Source organism: Callospermophilus lateralis, chromosome 1, assembly GCF_048772815.1.
Source record: "Callospermophilus lateralis isolate mCalLat2 chromosome 1, mCalLat2.hap1, whole genome shotgun sequence".
NCBI classification, from domain to species: Eukaryota; Metazoa; Chordata; class Mammalia; order Rodentia; family Sciuridae; genus Callospermophilus; species Callospermophilus lateralis.
This window is the reverse complement of record NC_135305.1, coordinates 220,278,256-220,295,935: the sequence shown is the minus strand read 5'-3', so window position 1 is coordinate 220,295,935 and position 17,680 is coordinate 220,278,256. Positions and strand designations below refer to the sequence as shown.

Here is a 17,680-nt window from a genome sequence, read left to right as displayed (position 1 = left end):
CCCCTGAGCATGCGTGGGACTCCACACAGGGCCACGCCCGGTGCTGTGTCCACAGGCTGTGTGTGACACCTGTCCACCCAGGCCATCTGCATACACTGTGCTGGGGCGCCATGTGAGAGAGTGTGAGCACCTCCCCTGACTCCACCCTCAGTGACTCAGTGAGGTCACAGGGGTGGGCAGCGTCAGCCATGGCCAGGGTACTTACCCAGGAGAGTCGACCCACAAATGCTACGACCCACAGAGGTGGTTGTTAGCCCTTCCCAGCACACCATGTGGACACATGCGTCTCTCTCCCCGTGTGTTCCCATGTGTGTTGAGTGCTGGTCTCTGTGGAGGCACGTGATGCCTTGCACCCATGTGCCCGGGTGAGGTCCCCACACCCCGTTCCTCTTGAGCAGTTGGTTCTGCAGGAAGCTGTGGGGGTGGGCAGGGTGCTGAGCCTCCCAGGTCCTGCTCCACCTCCCACACCTGCCTGTGTGGGGCTGGGGGAGGGGAGGGCTCGCGCTCCTCCAGCCCCTGCTCTCTGCCCTCTTCCCAGACCCCTGGTCTGCCCACAGCTGGGGCCGGCGGTTGAGGAAGGGGAAGTTGGGGCAGAGTTGTATCATCCTGTGGCTTGCGCCAGGCTCCGGGGCCAACTCCCCTGCGCTGGCTGGAAACCCTGGCCACGGGCGGTGTGGGCTGCAGGAGCTGGTAGCCAGGCTGGGTACCCACCTCACCGAGAACCAGGCGCCCTCCGGTAAGTAACCTCCCAGGCAGCGGGGTCAGATGGCCCCAGGGGACCTGGAGACCTGCGGGGTAGCAGGCAGATGGACCGGGCATCACAGTCCAGCCACCTACTTCCTAAGAGGGTGGGGAGGCTGTCCACCCATTCTAGAGGGGTCTGTGGCCAGAAGAGAGGACGGGGCTGCGCTGGGGTCCATGAGGAGCCACGGGGTAAGGGGGAATGGAGGCCCAGCAGCCAAGGAGTGCGTGGGGACAGGGGATGGAACGAATGGGGATCAGAGGACCCGTGGCAGTCGCCAGTCATCCACTGTTCAATCTGCAGATTCTGGGTCCCCCATGGGCCTCCCTGAAACTAGCTCTAAAGGGGGAACCTGGGGAATCCAACTTGCAAGACAAACTCTCCCTTGAGAGTGACATCCAGGCACCAGCCAGAGAAGGGCTTGTCCCCATCTTCCCAGATGGCCAGAGGAGGACCACCCTCTCCCCAGCAGCCTAGGGGGCCTCTCCCTGGGGAGACACCCCTGTTGGCCACCTTGGGGCACCTCCCATACCAGCTGCCGGGGAGGGGCGAGGCAGCGGGCTGTGGTCTGCACCGGCACGCCCTCTTCTCAGCTTCCTCCCAGCCCCAATGCCGCCGGGAAGGGCCCACTGGGGTCCCAGGATGTGGCCTCTGAGCCAGGAGGGGGCGAATTTGAAGCTGACCGCTGGGACTGGGAAGGAAGGAACTGGTGGGTTTCGCAGGGCCCATTCAAATGTCTACAGAACCCGTGGTTCTGAAGGAAGGGCTTGACACCCAAGGGCAGCCAAGAGAGGGCTGTCTCCACACTGAGTTCCCTTGGGGTGACTGTGAGACCCTCTAGGAGAGCTTCCGGAAAAGGAAGCCTTTTCATGAAGAGCCAGCAGAACGCTGATCACAGACCCTTCAGCATGACTGTGGGGGCTGTCTCCACAGCATCCCTGCTGCCCCCAGCTCCTACACAGGGCTGGACACATGCTGGTGCTCGGTCCAGCTGTTGTCAATACTATGATGACTGTTGGGCAGACGTGGGTTCAAATCCCGGCTCCCCTGCCTCGGTGTGTTCACCAGCAAGTTGGCTTAACCTTTCCGGGCTTCAGTTGCTCATCCGTGAACCGGCGGCCGTGGGGTCTGGCGCGTGAGATCTTAGTGCAGTGCCTGACAAGCCACAGTGGCTCATCTTCCCCTTTATAATCTGTTCTTGCACCAGAGCCTTGGGCCTGGGCGGTCCCCACCCATGTGACTGACACCTGTGGGTCACCAGAAACTTTTTGTGTTGTACTCAAGAAAGACCCGAGACTGGTCCCAATCTCAAAGCAAGTCCCGTGGTCCCTTTAGCCACAGCTACACCCTTTGTGGTTTCCTTTACCCGGTGAACTGCAGTCTCAAAATACTACGGTTCACAAATACTGTAAGGGAGAGAGATCCCGTCTGCAAAACGGTCACTAGCCTATTGTGATGGTTGCTCTACTCCCCGTTCCTGTTGTCAATCTTTATGCCTGACTTATAGATTAAACCTTGCCGTAGTGAGGGTGTGGGGGGACAGTGTGTGCAGGACTGGGTGCTGTCTGTGGTTTCCAGCATCCACGGGGGTCTTGAAGGCACCCCTGAAGATAGGGGGACCGCTGTATCCCAGGTGGGCTCCTTCAGGGTCCCATCTCCAAACAGGACGACCTTCACCTCTGGGGTCCCTGCTTGAGGGCGGCTCTTCCTTGGCAGCCAGGGAAGCTGTACGGCCACGTGGGTCCATGGGAAGAGACTTTGGGCCCCCAAAGGAGATGCACCTTGGAGTGAAGAAGGGGACCAGGGGCAGCAGCGACCTTCGTGGAGCTGGTGCTGGGCCCTCGGATGTCTAAAAGGGGGACCTGAGGGATCCAACTTGCAACCCCCGGCCGAGCAGGGCGGGAGGTGCGGTCGCCCGAGGTGCGCCAGGGAAGGGCCCCGGGACAGGGCTGAGAGTGGGGTGCGAGTGCCTCGGGCCTCGGGGTCGCGTTTTCTTTCGGCTTCACCACCCTGGGAACGCGCGGGTGCAGAGGTGGCCGGCACTTTGCCACCCTGTTAGGTTTTGTAAAAGTCGATCCCGCCGTGGGCTCCTGTGAGCGCCTCCAGGAGGGCAGGGCGGCGCCGGCGGGTTCCAGGGCCCGGGCCTCAGTGCGCAGGAAGAGGCTCTGGGCTTCCACCACCAGGGGGCAGCACTGCACGCATGGCCCCGGGTCCCGCGTACACACCGCACACCACACACGCGCCACACTTGGGCACGCACGAGATACACACCTAGAAAGAGACTCGCAAACCCAGGCAGACGCCAGAAACCCTCAGACAGCACAGACAGGCCAGACACGGAGATGCATCCCAACAGATCCCAGGGACATCTCTCTCTCTCTCTCTCTCTCTCTCTCTCTCTCACACACACACACACACACACACACACACACGAGTATCACAGACTTCCAAAACCATCTCGACGCTGACTACACTCCCACCTAGACAAGTTGACACCCAAGACTGGCAAGTAAACACTCACAAGCCCCCAAATATACCCTCTGTACATTGACATCAACGCACTGTCAAACAGAGACAGGGGCGCACACACTCACACACACACACACACACACAGGCTGCCTACAGGACCCAGGCTGCACGTGTTCTCTCCTGATGATGTCTTGTCTGGCCAGGGTGAGAGGCCCTGGGACTGGTGCTCAGGGCTTGGCCCCCCAGCCTGGGGTCCTCCGGTCCCCCAGCTGGAAACCGGGCCCTCCTCCCCCAGCCCCGGGCTCCCATCAGCTGATGTGTCTGGCAGACCCTGGCTGCAGTCTCCGCCCCTTGCTGGCAGCGGGTCCTGGCAGGGATTCCCAGCCCCGCTCCCAGCTCCTCGCCCGGCTGCTCATCACTCTCACTCGGGCCCCATGGCAGGCGCCACGCTCAACCACTCCTGGCCGGCCTTCTCCAAGCTGTGGCTCAAGCGGTGGGCTTTCAAGAGAGGTAAGCGGCAGGCGGTGACCAGCGGGCACCATCCACTCAGGAAGGGACTCTGGGCGGCTGGCTCACAATCCCCATTTTTTGGCTGGGGAACAGATACTGCCTGAGCCGGCCCCAGATCCCATGACCCCTGATGGCGCGAGCTCTGGGAACATCACTGACCTGTGGGCCCCGCTGGTCTCCGAGAAAGCGTCTCCCTGGCTCCTCAAGGAACTTGTCCCTGGACCAGTAGTTTGCCAGACAGTCCACTCTCTGCACCTGGCTGCTGGACCCCCAGGGGCAGCTGGCTGACTTGCTGGGGGTCCCCTGCTGTGGGTTCCTGGACCCCTGCAGGACAGGAGGCCCAGGGTGGCTGCTAAGCAGGGGGCTCAGTTTACCTGTGCTAGGACCAGAGAGGCCCTGAATCACATCCCCCAAGGCTCCGTGAATTGTTTTTGCAAAGACCTTTCTAACTCTCGGGGGAGTTTAGCTCTTGAGGATAACCAGGTGGTGTCTGGGCCCCCGAGATATGGGGGGACATTGTGATAGGAGCTGGCCGTGCACCCATGGCCTCCAGATTTCCTCAGCCTCTGTGCCTCCACCCTCCCAACAGGAGCCCCTCCTGGTCAGGCCAGCCGCACGGCTCAGCCTCACCGAACCTGCCACCGCTGCCCACGTGAGCCAAGTCCTTGTTGGAGGTGGCTTGTGTTCTGTGAAGGAGGGGATCAGCATGAGGCTCATTAGCTCATTGAATCCACAGACTCTCCCTAAAGGCCTATAGTGTACCAGACACTGTGCTGGGGTCAGGGAGCAGGTGAGAGTGTCAGGGGATCCAGAGGGTGTGATTGGGGCTGGAAAGAAACAGGGGAGCTGGGGAACTGGGAAGCAACAGAACAGTGGTCATAAAGGTAGAAATTACGGCCAGTTGTTGAGCCTTCATGAAGTTGAGCTCAGAGAGGTTGAGTGACTTACTCAAAAGGTCACCCAGCAAATACATGCTGGAGGAGCTAGAATTTGAAGCCAAGTTTGTTCTGGGGTCACCTTTGTGGTGGGTTCTGATCAGTAAATAAAGCAGCCAACGTGGGCGGCCCAAGCACCTGGGGAGGGTCTAAAAACCCATCAGTGGACGCAATCCTGAAGAATCAGTGCATGAACCGTGGATGGCGGTGGTGTCTCCCTGTGACCTGGGTCCCGTGGAGGTCTGTTGTTAATCTTTGTTGTTAATCTCGGCTCCTGGCGGGTGTCTTCCCCCCAGGCAGGTTGAGGCCCTGATTTACAGGCTGCAGGTGGGGGAGTGAGCCATGGGGACTGACAGTGATTCTTACACCCTTTTATGGCTGATGCTGCTGGGGCTGGCGGAGGCTACCCTGGACCTGAACCCAGGCGGGTGGGCGGCCCCCTGGAGAGCGGCAAGGGGTGAGGGGGGCCGAGCGCGGCTGAGCCCCATCCCTGACTTTCCTCCCCCGAGTGACTCTCCCAGCACCATCCCTTCCTCTGGAGGCCCTGAGAACTAGAGCAATGGCCATTCTGGGCCCTCGGAAGCTCTGCCATTGGCTGCCTGGGACCTAGGGGGACTTGCCAGGGCAGCCGCGGGGCTGGCCCTGGAAGAGGGGACTGAGCCCTGCAGTGAGGGGCCCATTCTGACCACACGCTTCCCCCCTCCCCAGGGAGTGCCTATGTAGTGCGGGTGTCCTGTAGGTCACCTGTGTCCTCCCCGCCTGGCTCCTCCCCTCTTCCTTCCATTTCTCCCCCTGCAACTCCTCAGAATGCCATCTTCGGAATGTAGCACATCACTGCCTCTGGACACACATTCCACCGTCCTCCAACGTGGACCCTCTGTCCACCCACCAGAAAGTCAAGCAGCCGACAAGTCACCCACCCACCCCAACCGGCCATCCAACCACCATCCTCCTATCCAGCTAGCTGGTTTCCTATCCATCTACCATCACCCATCTAATCTAACCATTCATCCATTTGTCCATCCAACCAACCCTCCATCCATACAGCCATCCGTCCGTCCATCCAACCAGCCAACCCTCCAGCCAGCCAGTTATCCATCCATCCATCCAACCATCCATCGTCCATCGATCCATTCATCCACCCACGTATCCATTCATCAACAAGCCCGTGATCACTGACCCTGCCCAGCCTGACTCGGCCCAGGACAGGCTGGTGGGTGTGAGTCCTTGTTTTGAATTCAGAAATACACATGTTCAAACCCCAGCTCTGTCCTGTGCCAGTCTGGTGTGACCTTGGTAGAGTCAATGTACCTCTACAAGCCTCCATTCCCCGCTCTATAAGTGAGGACTTCTGGGGACATTGGGGACAGAATGAGAAGCACCTAGGCAGGCATTTGGACGTGGTCCACACACACAAGAGTTTACTGCTGGATGCCTGAGAACCCAGATTTGCTGAGCCGTGGTTTTGCAGAGCCCTGGTCCAGGAAGAGCAAACAACAACTCAGAGCAAGGCCAGGAGAACGCAGTGCCTCTGGAGGGTCGCAGAGTCGGAGTTCCAGGCAGGAAGGGCAGGAAGGAGGCGGGAACAGGACCGAGCCACAAGCAGAATGGGGAGCTGGGGACCCGTGAGGGAGGGGACTTGAGAGGGAAGGCTGAGGAGAGCTTTGAGTGTCATTCTAAGGAGACTGGTGCCTATGGGGGAGGGCAGTAAAAGGACAGTGACCACCGAGGTGTCATGCTGGGAAGACACACCAGCCCTAAGACAGAGATGGACTGGACGGGAGAGAGTGGTGGCTGAAGGTTAGCGGGAGTTGTGGTTGGCAATTGATGGTGCTCAGCCTAGGACACTGGGGTCAGGGCTCAGCCCACCACATGGGAACAAAGGTCCAGCCTATGAGAGGGGATGAAGACCAGTCTGTGACATCAGATCAGGGCTCAACAGGTTAGGGGTCTGTTCATGACACTGGGATTGGTCCTCAGATGAGGACCCAGTCTATGACACTGGGATGGGGGCTCAGTCGAAGACCCAGTCCATGACACTGGGATCAGGGCTCAGTCCTCAGATGAGGACCCCATCTATATCACTGGGATGGTGGCTCAGTCCTCAGATGAGGACCCAGTCCATGACACTGGGATCTGAGCTCAGTCCATGACACTGGGATCGGGACTCCCTTCTCAGATGAGGACCCAGTTTATGACCCTGAGTTGGGGGTTCAGTAGAAGACCCAGTCCATGACACTGGAATGAGGGCTCAGTCCTCAGATGAGGACCCAGTCCATGACCCTGAGATTGGGGCTCAGTCAAAGACCCAGTCCATGACACTGGGAACAGGCTCAGTCCTCAGATAAGGACCCAGTCTATGTCACTGGGATGGGGGCTCAGTCCTCAGATGAGGACCCAGTCCATGACACTGGGATTGGGGCTCAGTCAAAGACCCAGTCCATGACACTGGGAACAGGCTCAGTCCTCAGATAAGGACCCAGTCTATATCACTGGGATGGGGGCTCAGTCCTCAGATGAGGATCCAGTCCATGACACTGGGATCTGAGCTCAGTCCACTTACATTGGGATTGGGGCTCCCTTCTCAGATGAGGACCCAGTTTATGACCCTGAGATTGGGGCTCAAAGACCCAGTCCATGACACTGGGATCAGGGCTCAGTCCGCAGATGAGGACCCAGTCCATGACACGGGGGTTGGGACTCAGTGATGACACCAGGAGTTGTTATAGTTTATAGGAAGGGCTGAAACGAAGACAATGACCGAGTACAGAGGGGACAGAGTGATGTCACAGAGGTGAAACTGATACGGCTGGTGGGGTGGGGAAGAGGGAGACGGTCTCCACACCCCGGCCTGCTCATCAGGAAGCTGCCTCAGTCCCGCAGGAGGAGACGGAGGAGGGAAGTGATGGGCCTGTGCTCTGCAGCCCGGGGCTGGACTGCGCTTGGGATGGCCGGGCAGTGACGGGGGACAAACCAGGAGCCTGGCCGAGTCTGTCCCCAGAATCAGGGCTCCATGCGTGACCCGAGGCTCAGGACCCAGTCTGTGCTGGGGTCCGGGTTCCGTGGATTGGAAGCTCCTGGATTGGAAGCTCCGTCTGTGACACCAGGGTTGGGGGCTTGGCGTGTGACACTGGGATCCAGGCTCAACCTAACAGCAGGAAGAGGCACGAACTGTGACACCAAGGTCAGGGCTCAGTCTGACACCAGGATGGGGCTCGTCTGTGACTGGGACTCAGTCTCTGAAACAGAATCAGGGCTGAGTGTGTCATCAGGTCAGACTCGGGTTGTCCCCGGGTCAGAAACGTCCACATAAAGACTGGCTCAGCCCTGACCCCTGATCCTTGGCCTTGGATCCCAGAGCTTCAGGATTCACTAGCACAGGGCAGGAGGGTCTGTCTGTCCTCTGAAGGAGACCTCAGGCCTCCTCACAGGCCCGCCTGCTAGGGCAGGCAGACCCCACTGCCCCCTGCTGCCCCTGGGGACTCCGAGTCCCCCAGGGCCCCCATCGGCCTCCAGGACGCACCCCTTCGCCTGTCTTTCCTCTTCCCTCGCAGACTGTTTGGTTCTGACCAAGGCAGGAAATGCCTTAGCCCTGGTGGGGAGAGGGCAGCTTCAAGGCCTGATGAGGACAGGGCACCGAGCGGCTCGACCTGCCGCAGGTAGCGAGGCAGGGCAGTGTCCTGGTGGAGGCCACGGCTGGCCACAGCACTACGAATCCTCCACCACTGGTGCAAGGTGCGTCAGGGGCAGCGCCACAGGGAGGGTGGCTCTGGAGCCCTGGCTGCCGGTGTCTGCCTTCCAGGGCTTGGCCCAGGGCCCCCGCCACACTGTGTTGTAACTGTTTGTTGAGATATAATTCACTTACTGTGCAATGTACCAACTTAAAGCGTACAAGCCCACGGTTTTTAGCACACTCACAGAGTCGTGTACCCGAGACCACGTCAATTTTAGAACATTTTCATTAACCTCAAAAGAAACTCATGGGCCAGGCACGGTGGCGCACACCTGTCATCCCAGTGGCTCAGGAGGCTGAAGCAGGAGGAGTGCAAGTTCAAGGCCAGCCTCAGCAACTCCCTGAAGCCCTATCTCAAAATAAAAATAAGGACTGGGGTTGTGGCTCAGTGGTAGAGCACTTGTTTAGCATGTGTGAGGCACTGGGTTCAATTCTCAGCACCGCATATAAATAAATGAATAAAATAAGGACCATCAACATCTAAAAACATTTTAAAATATATACCCTACGGGCTGGGGATGTGACTCTGTGTTTAAGTGCCCCTGAATTCAACCTAAAATACAAAAGAAAAAAGAAAAGAAATTCACATACTTGTATCTATTGACCTACCATCTCCATCTGCCCCAGCTCCCACCCCTGAATATGAAGTGGGTACAGACAGCCCATCCCCTCCCCCTCCCTCGGTTCATCCCACATTGGGGTGGGCAGGGGTGTCGCCTCCCTCTCCCTCCTCTGCTGGCTACAACGGCTATGGACACGGTGGCCACCGTGCAGGGTATCTTCCGACCCATCGTAAGTACCCTGAAACAGGAGGACCGGGAGATGGGATCCACCCAGCCGCGGGGAACCCCCGCTCTACAGTGAACAGGAACCCTGGATACTTTCCAAACTTGTACAACTACTACTGGAAGGTTCTGGAAGGACCAGGCTGGTGGACCCCAAAGCCCTTGTTTTCTCCTCTCTGCTGTGCTGCCCGCAGGTCCCCGGAACTCTGGGACTTTGGGACTCAGAAGGGAGATGAGTTATATGGAAAGAAAGAGGGAGACTGAAATTCCCCATTAGAGCCTCTCCTGCAACTGTGGGCATCAGGAACTTGCATTTGGTCTGTGGATCCTCCCGCGCTGCCTAGCAGCTGGGGGTTTTGCTGGAACTCGCGTAGTGAGTCGGTTTCACTCATGAACCAACGTGGATCGGCTGGCAATGGCTGCTCTAAACAGAGCAAACGCTCAGCAGGAAAGAGCTCGTGCTTGACTGGGAATGTCTGCCGTAGGCTCAGGCTGAGGGGGATAGCGCACACAGTGGCCTCGAGGTCATCGAAAGATCCCTGCCGAAACCTCATCCCTCTTCCCATCACCCCAACAACCGGGTGAGCAGGGGCAGGTGCAGAACCGAGGTCCTGGCCTCCTCTGCCCTCCCAGCTCAGCCCTGACACCTGCCCCTCCTTCCTCCACAGGCTCTGAGCCCAAGCCATGCGTCCCACCCTTTGACTCCAGAGCTGCCACCTTGGCCACCAAGAGCAGTCGCGAAGCCTGGACACCTGAGAGCCCCGACTTTGTCTCCACCATGGAGGATGAGCAGGCAGGTGTCTGGCTGTGAGAAGGGCAGGAGCCCGTGACAACCGGGGCAGCAAGTGCACTTTGTGTAGCATCTGCCTGTTACCCGGTCTCAGCGAGCTCCCACTGAAGAGGGGAGAAGTGGTTACCATCTTGTGTGACAGATGAGGGACTGGAGTCCTTTCTGGAATAAGAAGAGGGAGGGAATGATGGAGGATGGATGGATGGGTGGATGGATGGATGGATGGATGGATGGATAGATGGATGGGTTGATGGATGGATGGGTGGATGGATGGATGGGTGGATGGATGGATGGATGGGTGGATGGATGGTAGATAGATGGATGGATAGATGGATGGTTAGGTGGATGGATGGATGGATGGATGGGTGGATGGATGGTAGATAGATGGATGGATAGATGGATGGGTGGGTGGATGGGTTGATGGATGGATGGATGGATGGGTGGATGGATGGGTTGATGGATGGATGATGGATGGATGGATGGGTTGATGGATGGATGGATAAATGGATGGATGGATGGATGGATAGATGGATGGATAGATAAGTAGATTGATGGATGCATGAATAAATAGGCTAGATAGAAGGAAAACTTGCTTCACATCAGACCCTCTGCTGTGTGGTTGAAGCTGGAGATAGGTTTGAGATTTTGGCAAATATCCTCATGACAACCTCCAGCCTGCTTCTGGGGAAAGGCCCCACTGGGATGGAGGGTGTAATCCTGAGGAAGAAGGGGCTGAGTCATGGTTTCATGAACACAGCTCCACTCCAGCTCTGCTAGGGATAGAGATGACCAAGTGGTGGGAATTGGATTCCCAGGGAGCACATGCAGAAGGAGTTGATCTGAGATGGGGTATTAGTCCACTTTTCATTGCTATAACAAAATACATGAGGAAATTAATTTATAAAGAGAACAGGGTTATTTTGTTTCATGGTTCTGGAGGTTCCCATGCAAGATTGAGGCTCTGTCCCATTACTTTGGGACTCTGGGGAGAGAGGCAGGAATGATAGCAGAGAAAACCACTCACCTCATCAACCAGAAAGCATAAGAGAGACTGAGAACCTGGTGTTCCCTCACCGACATGCCCCTCCCTGGTGACCTAAGGAACTTCCGCTAGGCCCCACCTCTCAAAGGCTCTGGCACCTCCCCAAAGTGCTGTGTTGGCCAACTTTTCACATGACCAAAAAGCCTGGCAAAAACAGCTTAGAGGAGGAAGAGTTGACTTGGGCTCATGGTTTCCGAGGTCCAGTCCGTGGTCAGACGACTCCATTGCTCCAGGCCCAAGTGAGGCAGAGCATCATGGCAGAACGGTGTGGCCAAGGAAAGCATCTCGGGACAGGGAGGCCAGGCAGCAGAGGGCAGGGAGCAGGAGGACAAGATACAGTCCCCCAGGGCATGGCCCCGGCGGTCTAACTCCTCCAACTACGCGGAAGCTGGGACCTGCCGGCTTAGTCCTCTCGGGTTAGGCTGGCCTGGCCAGGGGCCGGCTGCCGTGATCTCACCGTTCACCTCCTGCATCAACACAGGAGCGTCTGGGGCGCACCTCTCGTCCAAACCAACAAGGCCAAACCGGGGGCCACGCTTTTAACCCATGGACCTCTGGGGGACACTGCCCACAACCAAATCGTCGCAAGGCCTGAGGTCAGTGGCACCATGGCCAGAGCACATGTGGGAACGAGAGGTCACATCTCGAGACAGGAAGCCAGAGAGTCTGGGTCCCACGACCCTTTCCAAGGGCACACTCCCAGCTGGCCTAGGGCCCTCCCACCGAGTCCCACCTCTGGAAGGTTCCGTGCTGCCTCCCAACACCACCGCCCTGAGGACCAAGCTTCCAACCCACGAACTCAGGGAAAACACATGCAAACAGCGGCAGATGGCCCAGCCTTTATGTCCCCAGGTCAGTGGGCCACTGCTGGTGGGTTACCCAGGAAAGCAGGTGACTCCAGGGCCAGGGGCTCAGAGGTGACTGTCCCTCCCCACCCCCAGAATCACCCTTCTTGGGTGAGAATGGCCCGGGTGTCGGTCCTAGCTCTGTCCTAGACCTGGACCACTTCAAAGAGGACCCAGGGCGGCAGGTGGTTGGGTGGGTGACACAGAGACAGAGAAACCATGGGCCCCGGAGAGACAGGAAGCCCTGGGCGTTCGGAGGGAGGCTCTGTCCCTGCAGCAAGTCCGTCTCTCTTCTGCAATCCTGTCATCGTCACCCAGTTGTCCACCAGAGCTGGAGACCTGGGCCTTGTCCTTGTTCCCACCCTCTGGTCGGCTGCCAAGTCCCTCGAACGCTGAGCCCTGGGGAGCCCTCAGTTCCATCCAGCTCGCCCTCCTGCCACCGCCCTGGTGGAGGCCACTGTGACGGCTCACCCTGGTGACCTCACGGGTCTTACCTGGTTCCCAGGCTTCATCCTGGCCCCATCCAGCCCATCTCCGCTCTGCACCTGGAACGGGCTTTCTGAAGGAGGACTGTGGCCACCCCACCCGCCAGGCCCCCCATGGCTACTGGCAGAAGCTTCCAGCTGGCCTGCTGATTGCATAGCAACTCTTCTCATTCTGGCCTCTGTTGGGTGTCCCCTCCTCCAGGAAGCCCTCCCTAGCGCCCTGTGGACAAGGACAGCTGCCCCCCCAGTTCTCCCCTAGCCCACTGCCTGGTCACTTCTATGGCAGTTGACAGAAGGAGCTGGGTGCCGTCCTCAGCCTTCTCCACTCAGCTCCGTGAGGACAGGAAGCTGACTCCCTCTGGAGTCATCGTGGACGTGGAGGGCAGCAGTGCGCCCAAGGGTCAGACAGGCCTAGGAGCGGGTCTGGGGTCACGCTGAGCCAACGAAGCCACGGCAGGAACGCCCAGTGGCTGGGGCCTCCATTCGGCAGCCTTACTGCAGCTTGAGGATCCCTTATCCGAGTTGCTTGGGGCCAGGAGTGTTGGGGTTTCAGAATTCTTTTCTTTTGGAGTTGGGAGTCCTTGCGTATGGGAAATGGGACTCCAGTCCCCGCATGAAGTTCGTCTACGCCTTGCATGCACCTCATACCCATAGCCCAAAGGTCCTTTTTCATTTTCAGGGTCTCTGGATTTTGCTCGTGTTGTGTGACGGGACATGAGGTCAGGTGTGGGATTTTCCACTTGTGGTGTTATGTTGGGCTCAGAACGTTTCGGCTTTTGGAACACTTGGATTTGGGGTCAGGGATGCTCAGCCTGTACTTCCTGGCCATCTTGTTTTGAAATTAAGTCACTTTTAAACAGAGCAAAATGAGACCAGAGAAGCAATACGCTTGGCTCCTTGGGTGAGTTGTCTCCGGTTCCCGGCAGACACCAGGACGGATGGCCGCTGACGCTGTTGAAATGAAAGCGTGTCTGTGCATTCCCTCCAGAATGGGGAGCCCTGGAATGTTTAGCCTTCTGGGTTTGACTTGGGGGAGCCCATCCCCCAGGCTCCCCTGGATCTGGACAGCGCGAGCCCGGATGGATGGTCAGGACCGGCGTAATGTTTAACCAGAGCCAGCAAAGGCCCCTGCGGGCTGCCGCCTGTCTTTCCTCTCCCAGGAAATAAGTCAGAGGATGGGCACAAGCTTCCAAGCCAAGGGTGAGCCCTCCCCAGCTCAGGGCACCTTCTGGAGGAGAGCTGGACAGCCTGTGCCACCGTTGACCAGGCCCCCTCTCCCCCCAGCTCTGGCCCGGCTCCCACCTCTGCCTCCGATGAGGGAGGCCAGATGCAGGAGAAGGAGGGAGGCCCAGGCCGGGCCGAGAGGCTGTCCTGACGTGTTTATATTTGTAGAGGATGAAAACCAGAGACGCCAGGAAACCTCGGGGGGCAATGGTAAAGAGACAGAAGGAGGCTGTCCAGGCACCGGGGTTGGGAATGGAGAGCCTTGGGGGAAAGGCCAGATCCGAAAGGAGGCTGCCCTGGAAGTCACATGGGGGCCAGGGGGTCCTTAGCGCACCTGAGCCAGAACCACAGGTATTCCCTAGGATCCAGGGACACGGTGTTTAAAGGAAGAGAGAGCAGGAAGAGAAGGAGCGAGCAGGGAAGCAGAGGGCAAGAATGACCGAGCCTCGGAGAGGTGCAAAGAGGAGGGCTGAGGAGCACAGCGCGGAGGGGCGCGGAAAGGTGAGCGTCACCACCCATGACCCATCGGCTCTGCCTCTGGGCGCTCGCCCCCAAGAATGGAAAGCTGGGGCGCAAAGAGAGACGCGTTCTTCGCACCAGCCAGGCGGAAGTCGCCCTGGTGTCGGGTGATGCAGGAATCACAGAGCATCAGCCAGCCGGCCAGGGAGCCTTCGTCACGTGCTCCAACTGCACCGACCCAGAGGACGCCGCTGGGGGAGAGCCAGACACAGGACACATTCTGTAGGAACCACTCACAGGAGGTCCCCGGGGAGCTGGTGCTGAAGGGGGCAGAGCTTCAGCCTGGGGCCATGAGAGCGTTCTGCGGTGGGACACTGTGAATGGGGACAAATGCCACTGAAATGGATTCGCAGAAACGGTCAGGATGGCAACTGTCATACACATTTTACCATAATAAAAAGAAAAGGCGGAAGAGGCCCAACCCGTGGAGAGGTTAATGCAGGTGGAGTGGCCTGCCTCGCCCCAGGCAGGTGGGGACCCTGTCCTCTGCCTCCTGTCTACCAAAATCCACAGCTGACTGAAGGCCTGGCTTTGGGCTGCCAGGTATTTTCCATCTCAGCCAAGAAACGCGTCTGGGAATGCCCCCCACTACGCTTTAGTGGGGGGCTTCTGCATTCTTCCCTTACCTGGGAAAGACAGACCCCGCCGGGCTGGGCCGCCCTGGGGCAGGTTCGCAGGCAGAGCAAATGAAACTGCAAGACACCGGTTTGATTTGAATCTCAAATATTGCCACGTTGGGGGTATACTCATGAATAAAGTGTTGGCTACTTATCTGAAATTCAAATTGAACTGGGTGTCTATGCTTTCTCTGTCAATGCTATCATGGGGGCTTCCTATAGAATGTACAAAAGGGTCCGGTTCCCCTCAGTGGCCTGCTTTAGGCCACCAATCAGCAGAGCCCATCAAGAGCTGCCTGAGATGGCACAGAAGCCCAGTCCACACCTCAGCATGGGCCTCACATGGAGCCATGGATCCGGCCCACCCACCCACCTCCCCATCAAAGCCTGGGGATAGTCCCAACAAAGACAGAGAAGGGGCAGCTCCTGTCTTGCAGGTCCTCAAGGAGTCTGGGAGGCAGCCTGGAGTGCATTCCCAATCTGGGCTTGGAAGGATGCACAGGAGCTCACAGGGCCATCTCTGGATGGGTTGAGCGCAAGCAGAGGTTCTCCAAGCAGGGGAAAGGACGGAAGGACGGTTCTCTGGAAAGATAGCATGACTGGGAGAGGAAAGAGAAGCAAAGGCCAGAGAAGAGGAGAGAGAACAATCCATGAGGCACATAAGGCTTCATTTTAAGCAAACCTGAGTTTGAGTCTGGCTCTGCTGGTCATTGTGGGGCCAGGGTGAGTCCTTTCTCCTCCACAAGCTTCAGGCTTCTGATCTGCACCGTGGAAGGAAGCACAGCGCCCCCTGGTGGAGCTGTCGAGGGATTAGAGATCAGGCAACTTGGGATCAGGGTGAGAAATTCCGGTAGCTTCTGGGCGTTGTCCACAGCTCTGCCTCTTTGGTGTCTCACAGTGCCTGGCACCTCACTGCCTCCCGGGTGGGTTGGAGATGAGGCTGCAAAGGGGCCAGGCAGGAGGTGGACAAGCTTGGAATGTTTTGTGCTGAGCCGAGGAGCCTGGGTCTCCCTACCCTGCCGAGGAGAGAAGTTGCTAAAGGGGCTTCACAGCTCCAAGTTTCAGGCTCCACTGTGATGGGAGACGTCTAGGCTGAGACCAGTGGAAGGTGGGTAAAGCGAGCAGCACAAACGCAGGGTGCAATACAAACCGAGCATCCTGAATCTGAAAACCCCAAATCCAAAGCCTCCCTCCCCAAAGCCAAAACTTTCAGGAGCACTGACCAGACAGACCCTACGAATAGAAAATTCCACTCCTGACTACATGGGACAGGTCACAGCCAAAACACAGGTGCACCACGAAATGTGCATAAAATGACTTCAGGCTATGTGCATAATGTGTGTGTGAAACAGAAACAAATTCACGTTATATTTGGATCCCGTGCCCACATTACCTCATTGTGTACATGCCAATATTGTGAAATCTCAGAAAATCTGAAATCCGAAACACTTCTGTTCCCAAACATTTTGAATAAGAGACATTCGACCTATACTGTTATTATTTAAAATTTGGGTAATATATTCACCATGGATCACCTTGCATTACTTTTGAGTTTTAAAACATATTGCATTAAAATATTTATTTGAGCAACTGAGGGTTTTTTTGGCACCCACTTGCATTTTGTATCCAAGGCAAGTGGCTCACCATTCCTGGCTTGGGAGGGATACTTAGGGTCCAGGAGACCCTCGAGGAGATCCCCTAAGCAGTTCAAGAAAAAGGTGAGGAGCTCGGACGCTGAGTGAAATTGCACCGTCAGCACCAACGATTGCCTGTCTCCTCACAGAGCTTTTACAGACTGGGATCACAGACATCAGTTTTCATGTGCCTTAAAATAAGCTGGCGAGTTGGATAACAGGTCCCCAAAGCCAGTTAGGTAGGAAGAGTAAGCCCTAATGTTCTACCGCACAGTGGAGTGACTATAGTTTACAATAATTTCTTATATATTTTATGAAGAATTAGAGAGGAATCAAAAGCCTCTCTGATACTTAAAATTATCCCATTAGATGGTTACACATTGTATACATGTAGCAAAATTGTCACACTGTACCCCGTGAATATGTACAGTGATTGTATGTCAACTAGGAATAAACACTAGCTGGTGAGCAGGAGGGCAGAGGTGACTGTCCATGAGGATCAGATGGGGATGATAAGGTGAGGCATGGCCCTTGGGGGACAGGTTGAACCGGAGGGACATAGGCAGGGCCTCGGTGCTGAGCATGGAGGTCTCACGGCCAGGAGATCCTGGCTCTGCTGCCCCAGGTCAATGCTTTCTTCTCCCACCAACCTATAGGAAGATGGTTTTCCAGCGCTGCTCAGTGAGAGCACGGAGGATCTCAGCCTGGATTTGGAAGCCCTTCAGGGCAGCGAATATCTCCAGGACCTGGGTCTAGGGGCCGCTTCCCACAGCCAGCCTGGGGAGGCCATGGGCAGCACCCCCCGTAACAAAGAAAGTGGAAAAGATTCGCCCTTGTCCAGCTCAGCAGGGGCCCAGGTCCTGCCATGGAGACGGAGACGGAGACGGAGCTGGGAGAGGTCCCGGAGCTGCTCGGGGAGCTGGCAGAGGTGAGCCCCCTCTGCCCCACACCCCACCACTGCACACCTTCATGGTGCATGCCCAGGACAAGGCAGGGGTCTGGAAAGCCAGGGCCAAGTTCCAGCATACACTGATACCCCATGCCTGCATCATCTAGCTCCACGGCCACGAGGGCATCTGCACTGTCAGAGGCAGCCTGGACATGAGCTTGCATGAACACGTATGTGCCTACAAACCCACGTGCATGTAGGCACACCCAGTGGCATGCAGAACACACCTGCATGCACTAGCATGGAGCCTGTGAGGACACACGAATCCACTTGTGTGCTGATCAAATGTGCGTGCCCAAGCCAAATCCAAGACGGCGCTGCACACTGCAGGCACACACCAGCCTGGGCACACGCCAGCCCGGGCACACTTTCCTGAGCACATCCACACTCAGCCTACACAA

General features: G+C 57.4%; 1 protein-coding gene across 1 annotated transcript in view; it reads left to right on the top strand.

Moving 5' to 3' along the window:
- The first annotated feature begins 342 nt into the window (after positions 1–342).
- LOC143401490 (rho guanine nucleotide exchange factor 18-like) overlaps positions 343–17,680 on the top strand; it is a 42,339-nt gene continuing 25,001 nt past the window's right edge. The window contains exons 1-4 of the mRNA XM_076859045.2: positions 343–365; positions 558–736; positions 9,843–9,971; positions 16,991–17,258. Of these exons, the coding sequence (XP_076715160.2) occupies positions 343–365; positions 558–736; positions 9,843–9,971; positions 16,991–17,258 (599 nt within the window). The remainder of the gene's footprint in view (positions 366–557; positions 737–9,842; positions 9,972–16,990; positions 17,259–17,680) is intronic.